We start from the raw sequence: 21,880 nt of genomic DNA, 5'->3' as shown, positions 1-21,880 counted from the left end.
AAGCGACACGCCCCCACTTGTTGGCCAAAATATTTATACGTATGACTTTCATCACCATCTGATCCAAGAAGCTAATGAAAGATCTGAGAAAATCTATAAATAAAAGATGAAAAATAACACCGAGTACAAACAATAGCGCTGTTCTAACAACAAGAGGCTTGTCGTACGAATGTGATTTACTCAAATACAAACCTACACACAAATATATATTCGACGTTAACGAAATGTTGTCACGTACAACACGTCTCCCTATACACTATGCCGTCAGCGCCTTGGCACGCTAAACAATTCTCGCGCTCAGCATCAAATGTGCGCGCACTTCGCGTGTCGCCCTCAAGTGACAGCGCTCAAATTGCCCGATGCGCTTTGCAGTGAGATTGCATGTGGTACTCCTCGGTCATTTTCATTTGAATGGGCGGAAATTTCGGCAGCTAAGTATGCAGATTTGTATGTGCAGACGAAATTTATTGAATTCGGTCGGATCTGCGCTGCCGTTGATTCTCAAATTTATTTGTTCGACCAGTCGTGGCATGACTGGCGATTACGCAAACCGAAAATTTTCAAAATTCCACTCGATCGGCGCGTGTGTTCTGCAATATTATTTGATTAATAATATAAAACGTTTTGTTTATAAAATCGGGAGTGGCAAATCTAACGGAAACTAAAAACAAAGTGAAAATATGACAAATCCTGGAAACTGCGCAGTTTGTGGAGTGGCGGCGTCGCAGAAGTGCGGTGGCTGCCGAAATGTGGTCTATTGCGGCAAAGAGCATCAGATCATACATTGGAAGAAGGGACACAAGGCGGAGTGCAAGTGTTATGAGGTGAACAAAAGTGATTCGTGTTAGAAAGAAAGAAAATCAAACACAAAGGAATATTTCAGTAATATAGAAGCTTTTCAAAACAAAAAATCTTGCTTTGGTTAACATTAACAGTTTTGCAGTATTTTGTATGAATTTTCAAAAACTATTAAATACAATATTTTAAATTATCGATTTTTACTTCGAAAAGTGCAATCTAATGCGGAAATCATTGTTTGGAAGTATGATAGTATTTTTATGTACGTTAGAGGCTTACCCGAGCTTCATGGGTAAAGACAGATTGCTTTTGCTCTAGTCGCCTGATTAATGGTGGACTTACAGTTGAAAGTTCGCTTCGCTTACTTCGTACGTTTTGAGGCTCAGATTGCAGAGTGATATAAGATTGCACTAACCCCTCCGGTAGTCGTCATATTGTACTTTTATTTAACTGTAAATATGTCATATAGGACTCGTCTTGGCTTCGAGGGAGCGGTGAGTGCTGCTAACTACCAGCACTTGTGAGACAACAAGATCCCGTTGGCCCATAGTCATACGCAAGAGATTTATTAAACTACTTGCTACAGCCAGTATCGAACATTTGGCGGTTTAATCCAAGACTATCCTTTAGAAAAATATGTAGTGTGTCTAAAAATTTTAATAGAGGTCAGTTGTAAAAGTTGACTAGAGAAAGGCGAGATGGCAATATCTCAATATTTTCTTTTCAATTAGTCAGTTTTTGCTAGATTTAGCTGCTGTTGGATGTCATACTTTCGGAGAACCGGGTGACTTGGATATTTGTCGCTTCAACAGATTTGTGATAGGCTCCAAACGTTTTGGTGTTTTAAGAGGTTTTTCGACATAGAAGTATGTATGCTTCAACAGTAAAAATAAGAGCTCAGTGATTTCCGCGGCGGGAACCATTCCTGGAACCTCGGTTACACTAGCCCCAACTGAAATTTAGCGATTTTTTGACGCTTTAGCTTTAGTGCAACCCCCTAATAGTAAACGCAGCACATCGAGCTTCCCGTATGCAACAAGAAATTGGCAATAAATTTTGTCCGTAGCAAAAATGTAAAGTTTTTTTTTCAAGTTATTTTAATTTAGATTTTTTGGCACGTAAGCAATTTTCGTTGCTGCAAAGGAGGTGATTAACCTAGGGCCAGACATTTTGCAGGTGGTCATTGATGCCGTATGTTGATGCAACATAAAAAGATAATGAGCGAAGCACAGAGAAAATAGATAAAAATAGCGAGGCAACGGAGCATAGAGAAAAAGAAAAAGCTTTGCTGTAAATATTTACCAACTTTGTTTACGAACGAAGAAACTGAGGCAACAGGTGGCCGCGAAAAGAATCGCGCGCAATTGAGGAGGAAACGGAAATTCATATGTACATACATACTTACATATTGCTGTTATACCATATCATAATATCAATCAAAAAACTAAAATAATATCCCAAAACATAGCAGAAGAAAGCTTTTAACTTTCAGTTTTCGTTTTTCTTTAACTTTTTTTTTGATTAACTGTAGCAGATTATCTTTAGAGCTTTCTTTTCCCTAAATTTTCCTCTGAAGTACCTTAAGAGTCACCTCATCAGAAATTTTCATCGAAGGTAGAGCCCCATAGATGAAAAATACGGTAAAGTGTTTAGTTTTTAGGTTAAGATATAGTATTGGAATAATATCATACATTGTGACAAAGAAGCACCCGGAAATAGTAATTAAATTCCACGGGGAAATGATGTTTCAAAAAAATGTATTTCGCTAAGTTGGTAGTACTGTCTTCAAAAACGGTCGATAGATCGTTGAAAATATGCCTCGTTCTGGACGACCTTGGACCTCTTCAAGTGATGAAAATATAAAAAAAAAGTGAAAGATATGGTGCTTGAAAATCATTAGACAAGTGTTAGAAAGATGACAAGAGAGCTCGTCATCTCACGCGAGTCCGTTCGAATTATTTTGATGGATATTTTGGGTATGAAACGCGTTCTAATTCAACTCACCCCAATTAAGCTGAACTTTTTTTTTCAAAAAAAAAATACCGTAAACATGTCTCTTTAGGCATGCTTAATCGTATGAATTTCGATGTTTGTGATTTCGTGCATCATGAATTTGTTCCGGAGGGACAGACGGTTAATAAAGAATTCTCTTTGGGACGGTATTGAGACGTTTGCCTGAGAACATTTGTCAAAAACGGCCAGAATTGTGGAAGAAAACTTCATGGATTTACACGATGATAATGCAAGATAGCATCGTGCCACGATTGTGATCGAATTTAAAGGCACACACGAAATTAATACCATCGATCAACCATCGTATTCACCCGATTTGGCTCCGTAAGATTTTTTCTTGTTCTCCAAACTGAAATTGCCATTCGGTGGAGCCATCCCAAAAAGAGCTTATGAAAAGTGTTTCAAGAACTGGAATAATCTCTTTTTTTGCTTTTTACAATTTCTGTGTACTTTTTTCACAATTTATATATAAAAATAATACAACAGACTCAAAGGGGGCTGTGATAACTAAATAACAAAGTCTTTTAGTCTTCTTAACTAAATGGTGATCTATGATATCAGAGAGATAATTGTTTGTTTATCTGACAAATATCATAAACAACTACATCCATTTTACAATAATGGTGACCTAAGGCACCGATGCGAAATCTAGACTGGGTTTTTAAATTACAATAATCTAACAATCCTCGTCCAATTAGAATAAATTTTAAATATTAGGCTGCTTTTTTGCACCGATTTGTTAATCGAGTTTTTATTAGTCCGTTAAAACGCGCTTCTCGCGAAATTTAAAATAAAAAACATACTCGTAATGTTTAAATTCGTTTTATTTTTCAGATCGCCACAAACGACATCCTGGGTCGTCATTTACGGGCCACACGTGACATTAAAAAAGGTGAGATTTTCTTGCGTGAGAAGCCCTTCATCTATGGACCCAAGGTGGCTAGTGCGCCCACATGTTTGGGCTGTCACCGCTCATTGCCTAACCCAGTGCCGCCACAAAAGAATTTCTACAAATGCAGCCGCTGCTCATGGCCTTTGTGTGGACCGCAGTGTGAAAATTCCGCTCATCACATTGACGAATGCGAGCTGATGTCGGCGCGTAAATTCAAGGCCAAAATCGACTTTGATCCCACTAAAGAAGGGACAGGTAAAAAGGAGTCTGCCTACTGTGTCATTCTACCGCTGCGTTGTATTTTGCTGCGTAATAAGAATCCCGAAGCCTTTGCGCGTTTCGCCCAGCTGGAAGATCATCTCAACGAGCGCATGAATACGCCGCTCTATAGGATACTCAGCGCGAATTTGTTAACGTTTATCAAGACGATCATGGGTTTCAGCGAGTGGAGTGATGACGAGGTGTTACGTGTCGCCGCGCGCTTGGACACTAACACTTTTGAGGTGCGTCAAGCAGCAGCCGGGCAGAAACTGCGCGCGATCTATACAAACGCGGCGATGATCTCGCACGATTGTGTTTCGAATGCGCGCCACACCTTCGACGATCAAATGCAGATTCTATTCATAGCGAAGCAGAAAATCGCGAAAGGCGAAATTATTGCCACCTCCTATACGCAACCGCTAAAGTCAACGCTCATGCGTCGGCAACATCTCTCGCAGGCAAAGTGCTTCGAGTGCACTTGTGCACGCTGCAAAGACCCCGAGGAGTTGGGCACATTCGCAGGCGCCATTTTATGCAGTCGATGCAAAGTCGGCAAGGTTAGTTGTTGCCTTAAAAATTTCAATCCAGCGACTTACATATAACTGTTCATTGCAGATAATATCCACCGATCCGCTGGACAATGGCGCTTTGTGGAAGTGTCAGCTCTGCCCACACGAAATACCCGCCAAACAGATAAATTGGGGCAACGGCGCCATGCTGAAGGAGATCGAATCGTTAAACAAAATGTCACCGCGTGCCTTTGAAGAGTTCCTACACCGTTATCGCGACACGTTGCACGAGAAAAATACGCATGTGTTGCAAGTCAAATATGCGCTCACTCAACTGTACGGAAATGCGCCCGGATTCAAAATGCACGGTTAGTCCATTTCACTGTTGAATTTGTTAAATAAGTTCACCTCAACACCTTTATACTTAGAAATGAACGATGCGGCTGTAAAGCGAAAAGTTGAACTATGCCAGGAGCTCCTGGAAGTGGCGGAAATACTCGATGGTGGTTGGAGCATATTCCGCGGTAACCTCTTGCTCGATCTGCAGGAAGCGTTAGTGGTGCAAGCAAAACGCGAATTTGAGAGCGGCTTGCTGACCAAAGCAAATGTACAAGAAAAGCTCACCGAAGCTATGGAGCTACTGAAAGAAGCTGTGGAAATTATGAAATTGGAACCCGATATGCAAGAGGCGCTAGCGGAACGCACGCAACAATTAGCTAAAGAACTAGAACTTGATTAAATGAATATTTTTTAGTTCGGTTATGAAAATAATTTCTGAATTTTTAGTAAAGAGATAACTGGTGGTAAAACTAGAAATACATATTTGTTTGCGGTAGGAAACGACGATAGCGTTACGGGCCCGGGAATAGAGAGCAGAGTATTAGCAGTGAACGGATCTGTCACTAACGCGTACAACGGTAGCTGCCCCCTAATAGTGCCCACAGATAAGCGCAACTGTCCCTGGTGGACAAGGAAGCTTGCAGACCTCAGGAAGAAGGTTCTAGTCTATTTAGCAGGGCAAAACATACAGGGGTCTGGGAAGAGTACAGGAGCTACCTAACCCTTTACAATAAGGAGATTAGGTCAGAAAAACTAGCTTTAGGAGTTTCTGTGAAAAGGTCTCCTCCACACCAGAAGCGGCGCGGCTGCACAAGGCTCTGGCTAGGGGAAATACTAACACAGAGCTAGCTATCAAAAGAAGTGACGGGACTTTTACACCAGCGCGGAGGACAGAGCGACAGAGCTTCTGCGTGCTCACTTCCCGGAGACCATTCCGGAAGACCGATGTCCATCTGTGAGCGAACATAGGCCATCCCGCTCGGATTGGGCAATCGCTAGACAATTAGTCACTGCGTACTCGATCCAGTGGGCGATGGCCTCGTTCGAAAAATTCAAATCTCCAGGGGTGGACGGCATCTTCCCAGCGCTTTTACAACAAGGTGAACAGATTTTGCTACCTCGCCTTGTTCGGCTGCTGAGGGATAGCCTCGCAATGGCGTACATCCCTGGCCCATGGAGGACGGACCAAAGTAGGAAGGAAGGACTATTCCTTGGCTAAGTCTTTCAGGCTAATTAGTCTAACCTCCTTCCTACTGAAGACTATGGAAAAGATCATAGACACAATATTAGGTCGAAGGCGCTGAAGACTGCACCCCTGCATGTTGCTCAGCATGCATACAGAGCGGGAAGATCCACCAGTACGGCTCTGTACCAGTTGACCTCGGAGATAGAGAGATCACTGGAGAAAGGGCAGGTGATGATATGTGCCTTCTTAGACATCGAAAGGGCCTCTGACAACACATCTCACAGTAGTGTAGCCAGGGCGCTGGAGAGAAGGAATGTGGCAGCACTGGTGCGTAGATGGATAGAGGCCGTGCTGCGCACTAGGATAGCCGAGACCACAGTAGGTGGAACAAAGATTCATCTGAGCGCAACAAGAGGCTGCCCACAGGGAGGTGTGCTATCACCACTACTATGGAGCCTTGTCGTGGATGAACTGTTAGCACTGCTAACTGACAAAGGGATCCGCTGCCAAGGGTATGTAAATTTGAGGATACTCTCTGTAACGAGGTCTAAATCTGGCAAAGGGGTGGTGCAGGGGAGTTGAATTAAATATCAACCCCTCAAAGACAACCGTAGTCCCTTTTACAAGGCGCAGGTCCCTAACCGACCTGAGGAATCTCACGCTTGGGGCCAGAGAGATCGCAATGACTAGCAAGGTTAAATACCTGTGTATTACGCTGGATTCTACCCTGCGGTGGAAGCAGCATGTGAACTAAACGTTAGCCAAAGCAACAAAAGCATTAATGGTGTGCAAACGGCTGGCGGGTAAATCCTGGGGCTGTAAGCCAAGGATCGTTAGGTGGTTGTACACTATGATTGTGCGACCGATAATCACATACGAGTACGGGGCGGTGTCCTGGACCTCCGTAGCGTCGCTGGCCTCGATGGTTACCCAACTATCGAAGCTTCAGAGGCTAGCATGTGTTTGCATGACGGGCGGCATGCGGACCTGCCCGACGGCAGCTCTGGAGGTCCTGCTGGAACTCACACCGCTCCATATAGTGATAGGTCAAGTAGCCAAGCACTCACTTCTGCAGATAACAGCTGAGGGATGTGGCAAAGGCAAGATAATCTCGTCCCAGAGGATGGAGAGGATAAGTGGCCACATTCCTATTGCCCTCCTCCCGAAGGATGGTATTACCTAAACAATTCACTTCACGAAGAAGTTTAAGGTTACCTTCGGTAGCAAGAGTGAGTGGAACGACCTCACTCTTGAGCATTGCTAAGGGATAGCACAGTGAGGTGGTACACCGACGGCTCGAAAACGTCGGAAGGAATAGGTGCAGGTATCGCAGGTCCGCGTACCAAGCTCTCCATACCGATGGGAAGCTTTTCGAGCATCCCACCCAGGGAAAGGTACTGGCAGCGAGCGTACGGTATGCGTCACGCCAAGCTGCTAGTTGAGGGGTATAACCAGAAGAGGTTCAAATCGATAATAAACCTCCCAAGGGACACACTTAGGCTTCTGGTCGCATTTTACACCAACGACTGCAAGTTGAAAAGGCATTTATCTAACATGGGCCTATCATCTTGCGCTAACTGTCGGTTTTGCGACAGGAAGCCTGAAACTCCGGAGCACCTGCTAATCGACTGCATCGCAGTCTGTAGGCGCAGGTCGAAGGCCCTTGGATCCATGTTTCCGGATAGGGATCACATCGCCTCGCTAGCTCGCAGCAGGATATTGGACTTCATCAATATGCTGGGGCTAAGTGAGTCCCTGTGAGTTAGAAGAGGGCACAACAGACCTAAGGTCGCGGTGCATTCCTCAATTATTTATCTTATCCTATCTTGCGGTAGGAATGGACCCTTTCAAATTATAATAATGTTGCTGAGCAAATTGATTTACAACGGCGATAACATAATTTTAGCAGTAAATTCTTAGCCCTCAGAGTCATAACTGATATCTTTGATTTATCAACAGAACCCTACGGTCATAATTTCGAGGATGTAGCCAGGTTTATTAATTAAAGATTTGATAAAGGAAAGAGAAATCAGTTGTTCTGGTGAAAAATATTAAGGAAAATAACGAGATTGAAGGCAGTGGATAAAGTGAACCTGGATTCTCGGGATCGTCTGTATATACATATGATGAGTTATTTTCCGCAAGATATGCGCTACGGGTGCTGCTCCCCAGAAGCCCCAAACAAATGCAGTGTCGTACGATGCTGAATCCAGATGTATCAAATGATGAAGAGAGAGTTGAATATGTGGTTGAGGCTGTGAAAGTGTAGATCGCCTATTGATCGCCTATCTGTCTTCTGACCAAATAGCAAATCCTTTTAAAGATTTTAAAATATTCGGGTATTATTATCAATAGAAACTCACACCTAGAGGGCGCCCTATGGTTGCGTACTGTTCCCGTCAGATGGTACTGCAGTTTAATGATAGGCATCAGCTGTTGATGACAGTTCGCAAAAGAGATGTGTGTTGAGTAAACGTAGAGAACGTACATTTGTTCTCTGGTAAACGTTTAGAAAGCATAAATAATTAGAAAATCGGTTTGTTAGTTTTCCCCTAAAGCTTTATATATTAGTGTATATAAATATTTTTAAATCAAAACTGTGAGTTAAAGACTACAATAATGTCGAATATAACTGCAGCAGTAATCGCGAACCGCAACAAGAAACATTTTCTTGGCGTGCCGGCTCCGCTTGGCTATGTTGCTGGTGTTGGCAGAGGGTAAATTGATTTGAGAACAATCAATTCCTAACAATAATTTAATTTAATTCTTTTCTTTCTATTTCAAAGTGCTACTGGTTTCACCACACGTTCTGATATTGGTCCTGCGCGCGACGCTAACGATGTCTCAGATGATCGACACGCACCACCTGCTGCAAAACGTAAAAAGAAAGAAGAAGAGGAGGAGGAAGATGAAGACTTGAACGATTCCAATTACGATGAATTTAGCGGCTATAGTGGTTCGTTGTTCTCAAAAGATCCGTACGACAAAGATGATGAAGAGGCCGATCAAATATACGACTCAATAGATAAACGTATGGACGAGAAGCGTAAAGAATATAGAGATCGACGTATGCGCGAAGATTTAGAGCGTTATCGTCAAGAGAGGTATAAAAGCATTCGTTTTTTTTATTGAAATTTTTTCACTAATGTAAACATTTTTTTCAGGCCAAAAATTCAACAACAGTTTTCGGATTTGAAACGTTCCTTAGCTAATGTCACCGCTGAAGAGTGGTCAACCATACCCGAAGTGGGTGATAGTCGTAATCGCAAACAGCGCAATCCGCGTGCAGAAAAGTTTACGCCACTTCCGGATAGTGTGCTATCACGTAATCTCGGTGGTGAAGCACAGTCAACAATCGATCCCTCCTCAGGCTTAGCATCGATGGTACCTGGTGTAGCCACACCCGGTATGCTTACTCCAACGGGTGATTTAGATTTACGCAAGATCGGTCAGGCACGTAATACGTTAATGAATGTTAAGCTGTCACAAGTATCCGACTCTGTGACGGGACAAACTGTTGTCGACCCCAAGGGTTATCTTACTGACTTGCAGAGTATGATACCAACGTACGGTGGCGACATAAACGACATCAAGAAAGCACGTTTGCTGTTGAAAAGCGTGCGTGAAACCAATCCTAATCATCCTCCCGCTTGGATAGCTTCGGCACGTTTGGAAGAAGTCACTGGTAAAGTGCAAATGGCCAGAAATCTGATTATGCGTGGCTGCGAAATTAATCCACAATCAGAAGATTTATGGTTAGAAGCAGCACGTTTGCAACCACCAGATACCGCTAAAGCGGTAATTGCACAAGCTGCACGACACATTCCCACCTCGGTGCGAATTTGGATTAAAGCTGCCGATTTGGAAACGGAAACAAAAGCAAAAAGGCGCGTTTTTCGCAAAGCACTTGAACATATTCCCAACTCGGTACGTCTTTGGAAGGCCGCTGTGGAGTTGGAAAATCCCGATGATGCCCGTATTCTTTTGTCACGTGCTGCGGAATGCTGCAACACCAGCGTGGAGCTGTGGTTGGCCTTGGCACGTTTAGAAACCTACGAAAATGCCCGTAAAGTATTGAACAAAGCACGTGAAAATATACCGACCGATCGACAAATCTGGACTACGGCCGCTAAACTTGAGGAAGCTAACGGTAACATACACATGGTTGAGAAAATCATCGACCGTTCCTTGGCTTCGCTTTCCGCTAATGGCGTTGAGATCAACCGCGAACATTGGTTCCAGGAAGCCATTGAGGCGGAAAAGTCTGGCGCTGTGCACTGTTGCCAGGCCATCGTAAAAGCTGTTATTGGTATAGGCGTTGAGGAGGAGGATCGTAAACAAACATGGATTGACGACGCTGAATTTGTAAGTATTAATAGCTTTACAAACAACTTGGCGAACGTATTGTAACCTATTTGCTTTTCTTCTTAATAAACAGTGTGCGAAGGAAAATGCTTTCGAGTGTGCTCGCGCTGTCTACGCTCATGCGCTACAAGTGTTTCCCTCAAAGAAGAGTATTTGGTTGCGCGCTGCTTACTTCGAGAAAAATCATGGCACCCGCGAATCGTTGGAGGCTTTGCTTCAGCGCGCCGTGGCTCATTGTCCCAAATCGGAGGTACTTTGGCTAATGGGTGCCAAATCCAAGTGGCTTGCTGGAGATGTACCAGCGGCACGAGGGATATTGTCTCTAGCTTTTCAAGCAAATCCAAATTCCGAAGACATTTGGTTGGCTGCTGTCAAGTTGGAGTCGGAGAATGCGGAATACGAACGCGCACGACGTCTGTTGGCTAAGGCGCGGTCATCGGCGCCAACTCCGCGCGTTATGATGAAATCTGCCCGTTTGGAATGGGCTCTAGATAATTTGGAGGATGCTTTGCGTTTGCTTGATGAAGCCGTAAAGGTATTCCCCGACTTTCCGAAGCTGTGGATGATGAAAGGACAAATCGAAGAACAACAGAATCATTTGGATGAAGCTGCGGAGACTTACAATCAAGGCATTAAAAAATGTCCCACATCTATACCACTTTGGGTGCTATCGGCTACATTAGAAGAACGAAAGGGCACGCTAACCAAAGCGCGTTCAATTTTAGAACGAGGCCGCTTACGTAACCCTAAGACTGCGGCGCTGTGGTTAGAAGCAATACGTATTGAACTTCGTGCCGGTCTCAATGAAATCGCAAGCACAATGATGGCTCGTGCTCTGCAGGAATGTCCAAATGCGGGAGAATTGTGGGCGGAGGCAATTTTCATGGAATCCAAGCCGCAGCGAAAGACGAAATCGGTCGATGCACTCAAAAAATGCGAACACGATCCACATGTGCTATTGGCTGTCTCAAAGTTGTTCTGGTCGGAACATAAATTTACAAAGTGCCGAGACTGGTTTAACCGTACGGTAAGTTATGGAAACATTTTGGATAATAATTTCATTATATCATTTTTTGTTCTCTTTTTTTTAAGGTTAAAATCGATCCCGATCTTGGTGATGCCTGGGCGTACTTCTACAAGTTTGAACTACTGCATGGCACGGAAGAGCAACAGAAAGAGGTGTTGGAGCGCTGCATAGCTGCAGAACCGAAACATGGTGAGGCCTGGTGTCGAGTTAGCAAACACATTAAGAATTGGTGCTTCAAGACACCAGAAGTGCTAAATGGCGTTGTCAAACAATTATCTATACCGGTGTAAATGCTATCCCTTTTTCAATATAGAGTATGCTAGAACTAGAACTACTATAATATACATTAAACGTTCACAATATAAATTCATTTTATTTGAGTTCTAAATGGTTTATCTAATCCGAAGTATGGTATTAAGGGTTTGTTATATTAAAATCGATTTGCTACTACATCCACTACAGCTTCACGCAAAGTCTTTAGCTTTTTAACTTTTTCGACTAATTTATCTGCTTCTACACAGTTTTCGGGCATTCGGGCGTGTTGCTCGAAGTTCCGCTTTGCCTCTCGCAAACGCTTATGCAGTTCTTTTGGTTCCAGCAATGTTCGACCGGATAATTCGAAGTCATTGGACAGGGCAGCGGACAGTAGTGCAGCGTTTTCTTTTGTAAACTTGAACTCGTAACCAGTACCCTGACGCTCGTAAGGACAACGTAACAGTAGGGTGTGAGTTGGCTCGTTTGCCGGCTTCGTTAAATCGAATTCTTTATTCGCATCAAATTCTGTGTCGGTGACGGGAAATTTTTTCAACTATTCAAATAAATATAATATAGGATATATTCTAAAAGTTTTGTGTTCTGCTTACCAGCTGGCGCAATTGATGCGGTTGTTTGACCAATAAAAAATCGTCGCCTTCTTTGGGCAACCGATTAAAGCCAATCCGTCGATCGGCAGACATGCGTGTATAGCCAGTGGGTGTCTGTTCGTATTCTGGATGTAAATTCAATAATTTCAACATTTGTTTTTGTATTGGCGTCAATTCGTAAGTATTGATATTTGGTAAAACTTTTTGTTGGAAATGATCACACAGTTGTTCTATGGTATATTCACTGAATTCTTCGGTGTTATATAAATTCGTTGCATGGAACTCGTTCCAGGTCTCCTCGCGCTCAACAAAAAGTAACCTACTATCGGTGGTTATATACTGGATTAGCGCTTTATCGAGATCATCAGTATTTCCATTTATAACGAATGATTTATTTATATCGCTTTCGGGCGAAACTTCACCGTGCAGATTATGCAGTTCCACGTCCAAAGGATCCATTTCAATTCGCTCAAAGAAAAATCGTCTTCTTGTTTTAAAACGCGTCTAACCGCCCAAATCTGCAATGTCACCTGTAGTACTTCCTTCCATATTGGAGATGCAGTGTCGTATTTTACCGGCAAATAAGTTCCGCCATCTCCGCCAAGCAGAGTGGCCAATTATAAAAACACTGCTCGAAATTTTAACTATTTATCTGCTAACATTTGAAATATGACACCATAAATATAGAGAATATTTGGTGTATAAAGTGTACGAATTTAAAAATTAAACTATTTTATTGATGCAAAATAATTAATTAATAAAACTCCCCTGATTTCAGTATCAATGTTTACAATATATTTGTATTAGAATCGATAACCCTATTTAGTGGCAGTTTTCGAAAAGTATTTAAACAAGCCTAGTGACAGCTGAGTTTGAGTTGTAGGGTTTTAAGGTCATAAGCAAGCAGTTAAAAAGCAAAAATGGTAATTTTCAATAAAAATTCTAATAAATTAAATATTTAAAATCAGTGTTTAAAATATTTTGCAAAAGATTGTGGTCCAACCGTATTGGCCGGGCTGGTAGTGGCATTTCACTCCGGTACGCTATCCCACTACTGCCTACCACGGGAACTCTTGGCTGCTGGTTTTCACCCCTGGCCCGGTTCATCCCTCCTTAGCCAACCTGAATGCCAAGGACTCCTCCATGGCACCCATATTGATGGCAAGCTTAGTGCGGACGTTCCGTCAACATGAACTGGTTCACCACACAGAACTCCCGGCCTCAGGCCATTCCACAACCCGACCTCACAGAAGCGTGATTACAGAAGATGCCAACCTTCCAGTCATTATAACGGCACTTTTATTGCCTACATATGCTGAATGAATGTCTGAAACGCCTAGAGTACACGGTAGGTGGCGCTCTGTTAAGCGATTGTACTTCGAACAAAGCGAAGTTTAATATTTTATATATTATTACATTTTACAGTAACAATTAAAAGCAGTTTGGGTTCAATATTCTCAATATATATTTAAATGAAATGGTTTAAACGTTTAGTAAAACTGGTTTAATACGTTGCAAGGTGCACCGAAATTGCTTTGCGATATCTACCGTCAACTTTTACTAACAAAGCTCTCCAGTGTTGCCCGTTTTAGTTTTTTACCCTGAATACACCTTTTTATTTTCGTAGATTTGCTTTTTAATGCTACTGAATTAAGTGGCTCAAAGTTCCGTGGTTCGATTCCCACCTCAGTTATGTTTAATTTTAGATTTCAAAAATAATAAATTTTAATAACTTAATAAATTTATTATATAATTTATTTATGCTTTTTTACAATAAAAAGAAATATCTACGGAAAACTTTAAAAATAATTTTTGTCACATCGTATAAAAATAACGTAAGCTCGAGTCCCGAAGCTATATAAGACTATATTTTCTATTTATTTATAAATTTTATTTCTTAAAATGTGGAAATAATATAAAATAATTTTATTTTGTAATTACTTTAAAAAATGTATTCATTTGACTTTAGTCACTTGCTATAACCACTCTCTAAGACAGAAGCGATAAGACACTTCATACTCACGCAGTCTGCATGTTAAGTGGGTAAGGTATGGTAGATAAATGTAGGTAGACGAAAAACAACAAAAATACAAGATGGTTATTTCGCTACTGCGTTTTCGACTGGAAGGTTGGCATCTTCTGTAATCACGCTTCTGTGAGGTCGGGTTGTGGGATGGTCTGAGGCCGGGAGCCCTGTGTGGTGGATCAGTTCATGTTGACGGAACGTCCGCACTAAGCTTGCCATCAATATGGGTGCCATGGAGGAGTCCTTGGCATTCAGGTTGGCTAAGGAGGGATGAACCGGGCCAGGGGTGAAAACCAGCAGCCAAGAGTTCCCGTGGTAGGCAGTAGTGGGATAGCGTACCGGAGTGAAATGCCACTACCAGCCCGGCCAATACGGTTGGACCACAATCTTTTTGCAATAATTTTTCATGATTTATTTTAAAAATTAAATAAGACAACAACGAAATATTAATCGGGCGAATTAATAAAAATTTGAAAGTAAAGAATTGATTGAAATAAAAAACATTAAAACTTATGCCCCTATTGCGGTTTTCAACCCATCTGCATTTCAGTCGAAGTTTAAAAATTCAGTATTGCTAACATCAACTCAATCCGTCAAAAAAATTGCAGTTGAAGTAAGTATGATCGAACTTCAACTTTTTTGGTATTGCGGTTTTCAACACTGTACAAGTGGGGTTGACAGTATATACATAAATAAAGTTCGACTGCTTAATAGCAGTTGAAGTTCAACATTCGTGCAGTGAAATACCAAAAAATATTAAAGAAAAATGGAGAACGGGTAAAATAACTATTTTAATTAATGTTAAATTAATTTTAGTTAATATTATTTATAAATTTTTAGAAAAATTAAAGTTACAACAAAAAAGCAATTCGAAAAATTGGTGGTGTTAATGGAGAAGTTTCCAGAAGCAGGAAGAGGAAAGCCACAATTTAGAAATAATAAATTCAAAATCAAAGAATTGTGGGAGAGTGTGGCACTACAGTTAAATTGTTTAGAGCCACCAAGCAGAACTGCCTACGAATGGGGACGAGTAAGTTATGGTTATGGCATTAACTCTTTCAGTCACGCTTTTAGATTAAGAATATATTGAATGTTTCGATTATTGTTTTGGCATTATCTACAGCTGAAATATCACTGAAAGTATGAAAAAAAAATTTACGTATCAAGGTTTTCGAGGTATGAGGTGGTTAGTGGCACTAACCACCGTGACTATTGATAGAAACAAAACAATTATGAGTTACTTATATTGTTTATTAATATTATATGATATAATGTAATTCTCCGGAACAAAACTAAGGTAAATTTTTTTTTTATGAAAATCTGAAAACAAGCTTTTCCCTTGCGTAGACAAAGAGGCACTTTGCATGTACTACACTGCCATACAGTACGGACTGGAAATTTTTTAGTGCTGCTAGACAGCATCTTCTTGATGTGCTTCTTTCTGGTTGATGGCGACTGGATTCAAGACAAATTTCTGAAGGAACTGTTGGCTTGTGACGTTTTATAAATGCAGGGCCTGTAGAAGAAGCAGTAGAATTGCGGTTGTTGTTCACTGACTCGGGCCTTCTTTTGTCTCTGACATATGCTGGGGCCAGTAGACCCTGGTATACGCTTCGTCTGAATGCTTTCAAAGTCAAAGGGCATAGATCCCTGCGTGAAGAGGACTGTAGTTCTTTATAAATTAAAAAAAGCATTGACAATACAACAATCAAGAAAATGAAAGAAAATCCTGTGCCACCACTTGTGGGATTTTCTATCAATAAGCTCTTCTGTAGTGGTGGGTGTATAAAGCTTTCCTGATTGAGTAGCGTAAAGATTAGTTTGAAAGCATAAAATATCTTGTAAATACTCTGTCCAAAAAAGGCGAAATAGTAGAAGAGGTTGCACATTCTCCATGCTTAGAATTTGATCGGTTATTCCCACACTTTCAGTAAATTCACCAGGTATGTCCATTCTATAATTATTCTTCCATTTTGGAGCCATTGTAGCCGGTCTGTTTGAGTTGACATTGTTAGACTCTGTAGATTCAGGATTCCGAAGTACTAAGTTAGACAGAGGGATGTCATCATCGGAATCAAAGTTGTCATAATCAGTCATTTGAACTTCTCCAATCGAATCGCCTAACACCAGCGGATTTGGCTGATCTTCTGTATCCTCATTGCTACAAATACTCTCGCTATCTGAAGGAATATCTTCAAACAAGTATTCCTCGATTTGTCTATTATTTAGCTTGCGCGATATACTGAAATAAATATAAAAATACATGAATACTTACATGCGATTGTCGGTAGTTGGCGTGGATGGATATTGACACTAACCACCACGACTGAAAGAGTTAAAAATATTAACTAAAAATAAAATTTTTGAAGTTATACTTTTTATACGAGTTCGGAAAAGGTTGCGCTAAATGCATATTGCGCAACCTTGTCTTCGAAGATGTTCGAGCAGCAAGGGAAGCGGTGACAATCGACGACCGTTTGTTAGTTTCTTTCGGCACAGCTCGGATTTTCTACCAGCAACACAATGTTGCCATGCTTATGCTATTGTTGTTTTTGTAGAACAATGTTTCAATTTTTGATTGGTGACATATTCACATGTGTGTGCATATGTATGTTTGTATGCTTGTGCATTATTTCTTTCGTTTGTGTTTCATTTCTGTGAATTCTCAACTATTTTGTGTGGCTTTTGGTTGAAATGCTCTGCGTTGACCGTTGAAAATTTTAGACTATACTTCACAGGATCATTTCTGTAGTCAGTCTTCATTTACTTTCTTTGCAAATCGAAAGTATTAGCACCCACGATAAGGAGGTATTTCGTTTTATCTCAGTGTATTTCGTTTTATCTCAGTGTATTTCGTTTTATCTCAGTGTATTTCGTTTTATCTCAGTGTATTTCGTTTTATCTCAGTGTATTTCGTTTTATCTCAGTGTATTTCGTTTTATCTCAGTGTATTTCGTTTTATCTGACAGCGTGAGGTTTATGAACTTCATTTCTAATTTTCTCTTGTGGCATATTAAAAATGATGTTTCTTCGATGATCGCTCGGTTACAACGGATAAAACGATTTCTGAGTGGTGATTTCAATGAATAAATTCCGAGGTTTTATACAAGAATGATAGAAACAAGATTGCGCACAGACGAGTTCAAATTTTGTTCGTTCTGCGCATCTACGTCACACGGTTCATAAATGTCGTGAAATAGCTTGAGTAGCAAGTAAACATTGCTTGTTAACAATAATGTTAGAGTAGTATAGTTTATAGCTGTCAAATTTTTTACTGCGCCGTGTGACGTCAGAATTGTATGTTTAGAATAACGGACCTGCGCAATGCGTAATCTCTTTTCTATCATTCTTGGGTTTTATACAAATAATTTATATCGCACCCTAATTACAAAAGGGGTCACAAGTTGTGACTCACAACTCAAAATACTAAGATTTTCAGGAGAGACGAAAAACGTTTTATGTAAAAATTATTGAAATATTTAAAGAAAATATTGTGCCATCATGAAAATATACAACATTGAAGAAGGTTCTACTATATTTTATTCAATTTTATATTATGTTTGCGAAAATAAAACAAAATTTTGATTTATGACTCTTTAACTGAAATTTTTTCGATTAACTAGTGATATTACGAGTATCTTAAGTTGTGCCTTTTTAACTGGTAAAATGTTTTAATTTTATAAGTTTCCTAACCGCCGACTGAATAGAAGAATAAGAAAATCACAGGAGTGATGAAATGTATGTTTTTATTTAAATATTTCTATTTTGAAATAAAGCTGTATTCATTTCAATAACACATACTCGTATGTATCAAAGTAGCACAAAGTAGAAATCAAAATAGTTCACTATATTAAAAAAGAAAGTCTTCAAAAGTTTACGTTGCCATTTGAAACTATGAAATTGAAACTATGTAATAAATAAATATTTTTAACATGACTCATAAAAGTTTTTTGGAATATGATTTTTATCCACCAGTTCCTTTATGTCCTTTTGCTTTATTTGTGGAAGCGATAGCCTTCCCGAATAAATGGCACATAAGCTAAAAATATTATTGCTAAAAAAATGTTTAATGTTTTTAAAAACAGCGAAATAAAGTAAAGTAATTTGTATTATGCTTCTACATTCTTACTTGATGCAACTCCAAGGCTTTAAGTTGTTTCTTAAACACACTTCCTGAAAGTCGATATCTTTATAAGATGTTTTATAAAAAAATGAATGTGGGTTTTCTTTATTGACTTGGAGAACTTTAATATCACGCCATATAACTTTCTGATTGTCTTTATTTGTAGAAAAATTGTGACCTCACTCTTCTTGAAGAGACTTTAAATCATAAAACGCTTCATATGACAATTCTCGAACTTTATATGGGGGGCCAGTCTTTTTTGCAGTTGCTATTAGACTTGTGTATTGGACCGGCGTATAAATGGGATTACTACTTAAATGCCTTTCGATATATCAAAGCACACAGGTGCCGATTTCATTACTCCCACGTTTTCCTTGTACTTCAGTCCAAAAAAAAACATTCTACATATTTGGCATTGAGGTCACTTACGGTAAAATTGTAACAGTTAATTTTACTTTTGTAGTAAAAACAAGAGGTAAAGCCTTTTAGCAATGGTAAAACAACCTGTAAGTCATACACAGCTACATTGCTTTTTTTCTTATCTCTATCTTTTTCGGTTCTGCATAGCTCCTTTTCTTCGTGGTGTGTGTTGTAAGATTGCACCAAATCTCTTTTTCTATTTTCATCAGCATTTAGGAAAGAGTCGCAGGCATCGCATTGATCTTTCTTAGGTTTGAAAAAAGCAATGTTGAATTCTGTGTTGAATATTCGATAAAACATAATTTTACTCCCAAACTCCAAATTTTCAGCTTCACGAGATTCTTTGTAGTCGTGGTATAGATCTGCTATACTTTTACTGCTTTCAATGAACTCGTGAGAAGTTTTAGCACGTAAGTAATGAGACTCGATTCTTGGAATATTTTGAATAAATTCTCTCATACTGTTTTTGATTTCTGGGCTTACTGTAATATGATTATCACGAAGATCCAGCTCAATGAAACCACGTTCGGCTTTCTTTTTTATAACTGTTCGTATAACTTTGTCACTTATGTCAAGGGTTGCTTTAAAAAAAAGTCTTACACACTCTAATAGCCTTTGAGTTGAGCTCAAAGTTTGCGAAGCCCATCTGTACAGGTGTATCTGTATTTTGGTTTAATTTCTTTCATATGCCTGGCTATAAAGTCTCTCTGTCTTTGCAAGTCAGTGCAACCCCAATATTTTTTAAATATTTCAAGGCGCATCGATTCGGAAATTAGATCATTGCATCGAAGTCGGCACTTTTTTCCGCAGGGTGGCCTTATACACCTGGCATTTACTACACTTTCGACTTGGAAAGTGATGTATAAGAGGCTCCAGAGTTTCTTAAAGATTTTTGTTTCTGTTGTTTCTACTACTTTTTCTATACCTAGTACTTCTGCTTGGAAGGTGCTAGCCGAGTTCGGTAGACGTATAGAGAGAGATATGCCTAGATCAGCGGAGAATACCCCCGTGCCTACTCCGCAGTCCATTTTGGAACCTTCGGAATAGACTGAGGTGGTATCCTCCTCTACTATTGAACCTCTTCTCCATACTCGTCTAGATGGTATACTCACCTGGAAGTGTCTACTGAAATCCAGCTTTGGGAGAATGTAGTCTGATTGATTAATAGTGAGCTTGTTTAAGATTACACTATGTCCGTAGTTCTGCTGATTCCAATCTCCCAATTCTTTTATTCTTATCGCCGCAATAGCTGCTCTTTTTTGAATAAAAATGTCCATTGGTAGTTGATGCAGGATCACATTGAGCGCATCAGTCGGACATGACCTGATTGCGCCCGTAACACCCGCACATGCTGCTCTTTGTATTCCATTTAATTTTCTAATGTTGTATTGTTTGTTTAGCGCTGGCCACCATACCAGAGCTCCATATGTAAGAATAGGTCTTATGACCGCCGTATACATCCACATGATTATACTTGGTTTGAGGCCCCAATTCTTGTTGACGATTTTCTTACAAGTATAGTAGGCCATGTTTGCTTTGTTTATTCTTTTTTCTATATTTATTTTCCAGGACAGTTTGGTATCAATCTCCACCCCCAAGTATTTGGCTGTGGGGGATAGAGTGAGTGTTGTACCGTTTAGTACCGGAAGTTGAAACTGAGGTATTTTGGTTCTGCTTGTGAATAGCATCAGTTCTGTTTTGTTCGGGTTAACTCCTAGACCATTGTTTTTAGCCCATAGGTTTAACCTACGAAGTGCTCTTTCCATAATCTCGCTGACTGTTGAAGGAAACATACCTGATATCAACAACACTATATCGTCTGCATACGCTACTGCTTTCACTCCTCCACCGTTTAGTTGGAGTAGTATTTCGTTCAGCGCTACAACCCATAGAAACGGAGAGAGGAAAATATACTGCAGAGTGACTCACCTCTGGTGTTTATACTGGAGCTACCCGATACGGTGTGCCTTGCGTTTGCATCACACCCTATTAGGACATCATCCTTCCTGTTCTCCTCTACTAGTCTGGTGAGCGGGGCCGGTGGTATGTCTTCGTCATGGGCCAAGTAGGCCGAGAGCAAGAAGAAGGGCTTTTTCTTCTGTTCCACCTTTACCACTGTGATATCTGCTGTGCTGTAATTAGGACAAAGAAATACATTTATACTTTTATTGATAGGTATGCATGCCCTAGGTTTACCTCTGTTCCGTGTGTAAAACAGGTTATAGTAGCTGCTGTTTAGCCCTTTTATGGAATCTTCATTGACCCAGGGCTCCTGTATTAGGCTGATGTCGATGCCCCCCTCGTTAACGAGGGTTGTCAGATTCGCTGTAGCACTCTTCGAGTGCTGCAGGTTTATCTGTACGCATCTTATGTTATTGTTATTGGGCATCTCGGGGTTCTTCGTTGCCCACATTCCTTAGGAACTGGCAGGCGTCGTCGACCTCTTCCGTGTCGTCTTCGTCAGCCGCTTTGTCGCCTTGGAAGATTTTAAGTCTGGCCTTGCGTATTCCGAAGCTGATTTTGTAGTCAGTCTTCTTTAGAGCCTCAATGGACTCATCGCAAATGGCCACTAGTATTGGTTTTCTTGCTTTATTCGGTTTTTTCTCCTTGATAAGCTGCCACTCATCTATACCAGGTATAGATTTGTTCTGCAGCTTAATAGGGGGTAGCCAAATGAGAGCACGAGGTCTCTTCGGAATGTCCTTGGCGGTTATAAGCCTCAATTGGAGGCCTACAAAGGCGTTGCTACTTTTAGCAACACTACCCGTCAGGAAATCTAGCGAGGCCTGGTCCGCGCACTTGATGACACTGTAGCCCCTGAGGGTCTCAGAGGAGTCAAACTCCGGGTGAGGACCCGCAGGATTGTCGAGTACATAGCTTAGCACCATACTCGGCAATCTGACGTTGATCTCCACCCATCTCTCCTGCAAGGTGCTCGGGGAGAAGGAATTACCTTCTATAATGGCCACCTGCAGGCTATCCCTGGCTACGTTGCAGAAATGCCTTGCCGTTGTTGTGCTGCTGTGTTCACCTTCACCTTCCGCCTCGGGTTTTTGGG

General features: G+C 40.8%; 3 protein-coding genes and 1 pseudogene across 3 annotated transcripts; 3 read left to right on the top strand and 1 right to left on the bottom strand.

The window, feature by feature from the left end:
- Window positions 1-393: 393 nt before the first annotated feature.
- On the top strand, window positions 394-5,299 carry LOC105223457 (SET domain-containing protein SmydA-8). The gene is made up of 4 exons (XM_011201195.4): window positions 394-824; window positions 3,646-4,521; window positions 4,580-4,841; window positions 4,902-5,299. The coding sequence occupies exons 1-4, from the start codon at window positions 681-683 to the stop codon at window positions 5,210-5,212; spliced, it is 1,593 nt and encodes a 530-aa protein (XP_011199497.2). The 5' UTR covers window positions 394-680; the 3' UTR covers window positions 5,213-5,299.
- Window positions 5,300-8,456: 3,157 nt separating this feature from the next.
- On the top strand, window positions 8,457-11,770 carry LOC105223459 (pre-mRNA-processing factor 6). Its single transcript, XM_011201197.4, has 5 exons — window positions 8,457-8,715; window positions 8,785-9,102; window positions 9,163-10,363; window positions 10,437-11,390; window positions 11,456-11,770. The coding sequence occupies exons 1-5, from the start codon at window positions 8,618-8,620 to the stop codon at window positions 11,678-11,680; spliced, it is 2,796 nt and encodes a 931-aa protein (XP_011199499.2). The 5' UTR covers window positions 8,457-8,617; the 3' UTR covers window positions 11,681-11,770.
- LOC105223458 (uncharacterized) lies at window positions 11,757-13,550 on the bottom strand. Its single transcript, XM_011201196.4, has 2 exons — window positions 12,254-13,550; window positions 11,757-12,198 (listed from the first exon to the last, which is right to left on the bottom strand). Exons 1-2 carry the CDS (start codon window positions 12,710-12,712, stop codon window positions 11,821-11,823), a joined length of 837 nt encoding a protein of 278 aa, XP_011199498.2. The 5' UTR covers window positions 12,713-13,550; the 3' UTR covers window positions 11,757-11,820.
- Window positions 13,551-17,000: 3,450 nt separating this feature from the next.
- On the top strand, window positions 17,001-17,110 carry LOC125779076 (small nucleolar RNA U3; annotated as a pseudogene).
- The last annotated feature ends 4,770 nt before the right edge of the window (window positions 17,111-21,880 follow it).

This window comes from Bactrocera dorsalis, chromosome 5 (genome assembly GCF_023373825.1).
Source record: "Bactrocera dorsalis isolate Fly_Bdor chromosome 5, ASM2337382v1, whole genome shotgun sequence".
Lineage (NCBI taxonomy): Eukaryota > Metazoa > Arthropoda > Insecta > Diptera > Tephritidae > Bactrocera > Bactrocera dorsalis.
This window is presented reverse-complemented; position numbering and strand designations above follow the sequence as displayed.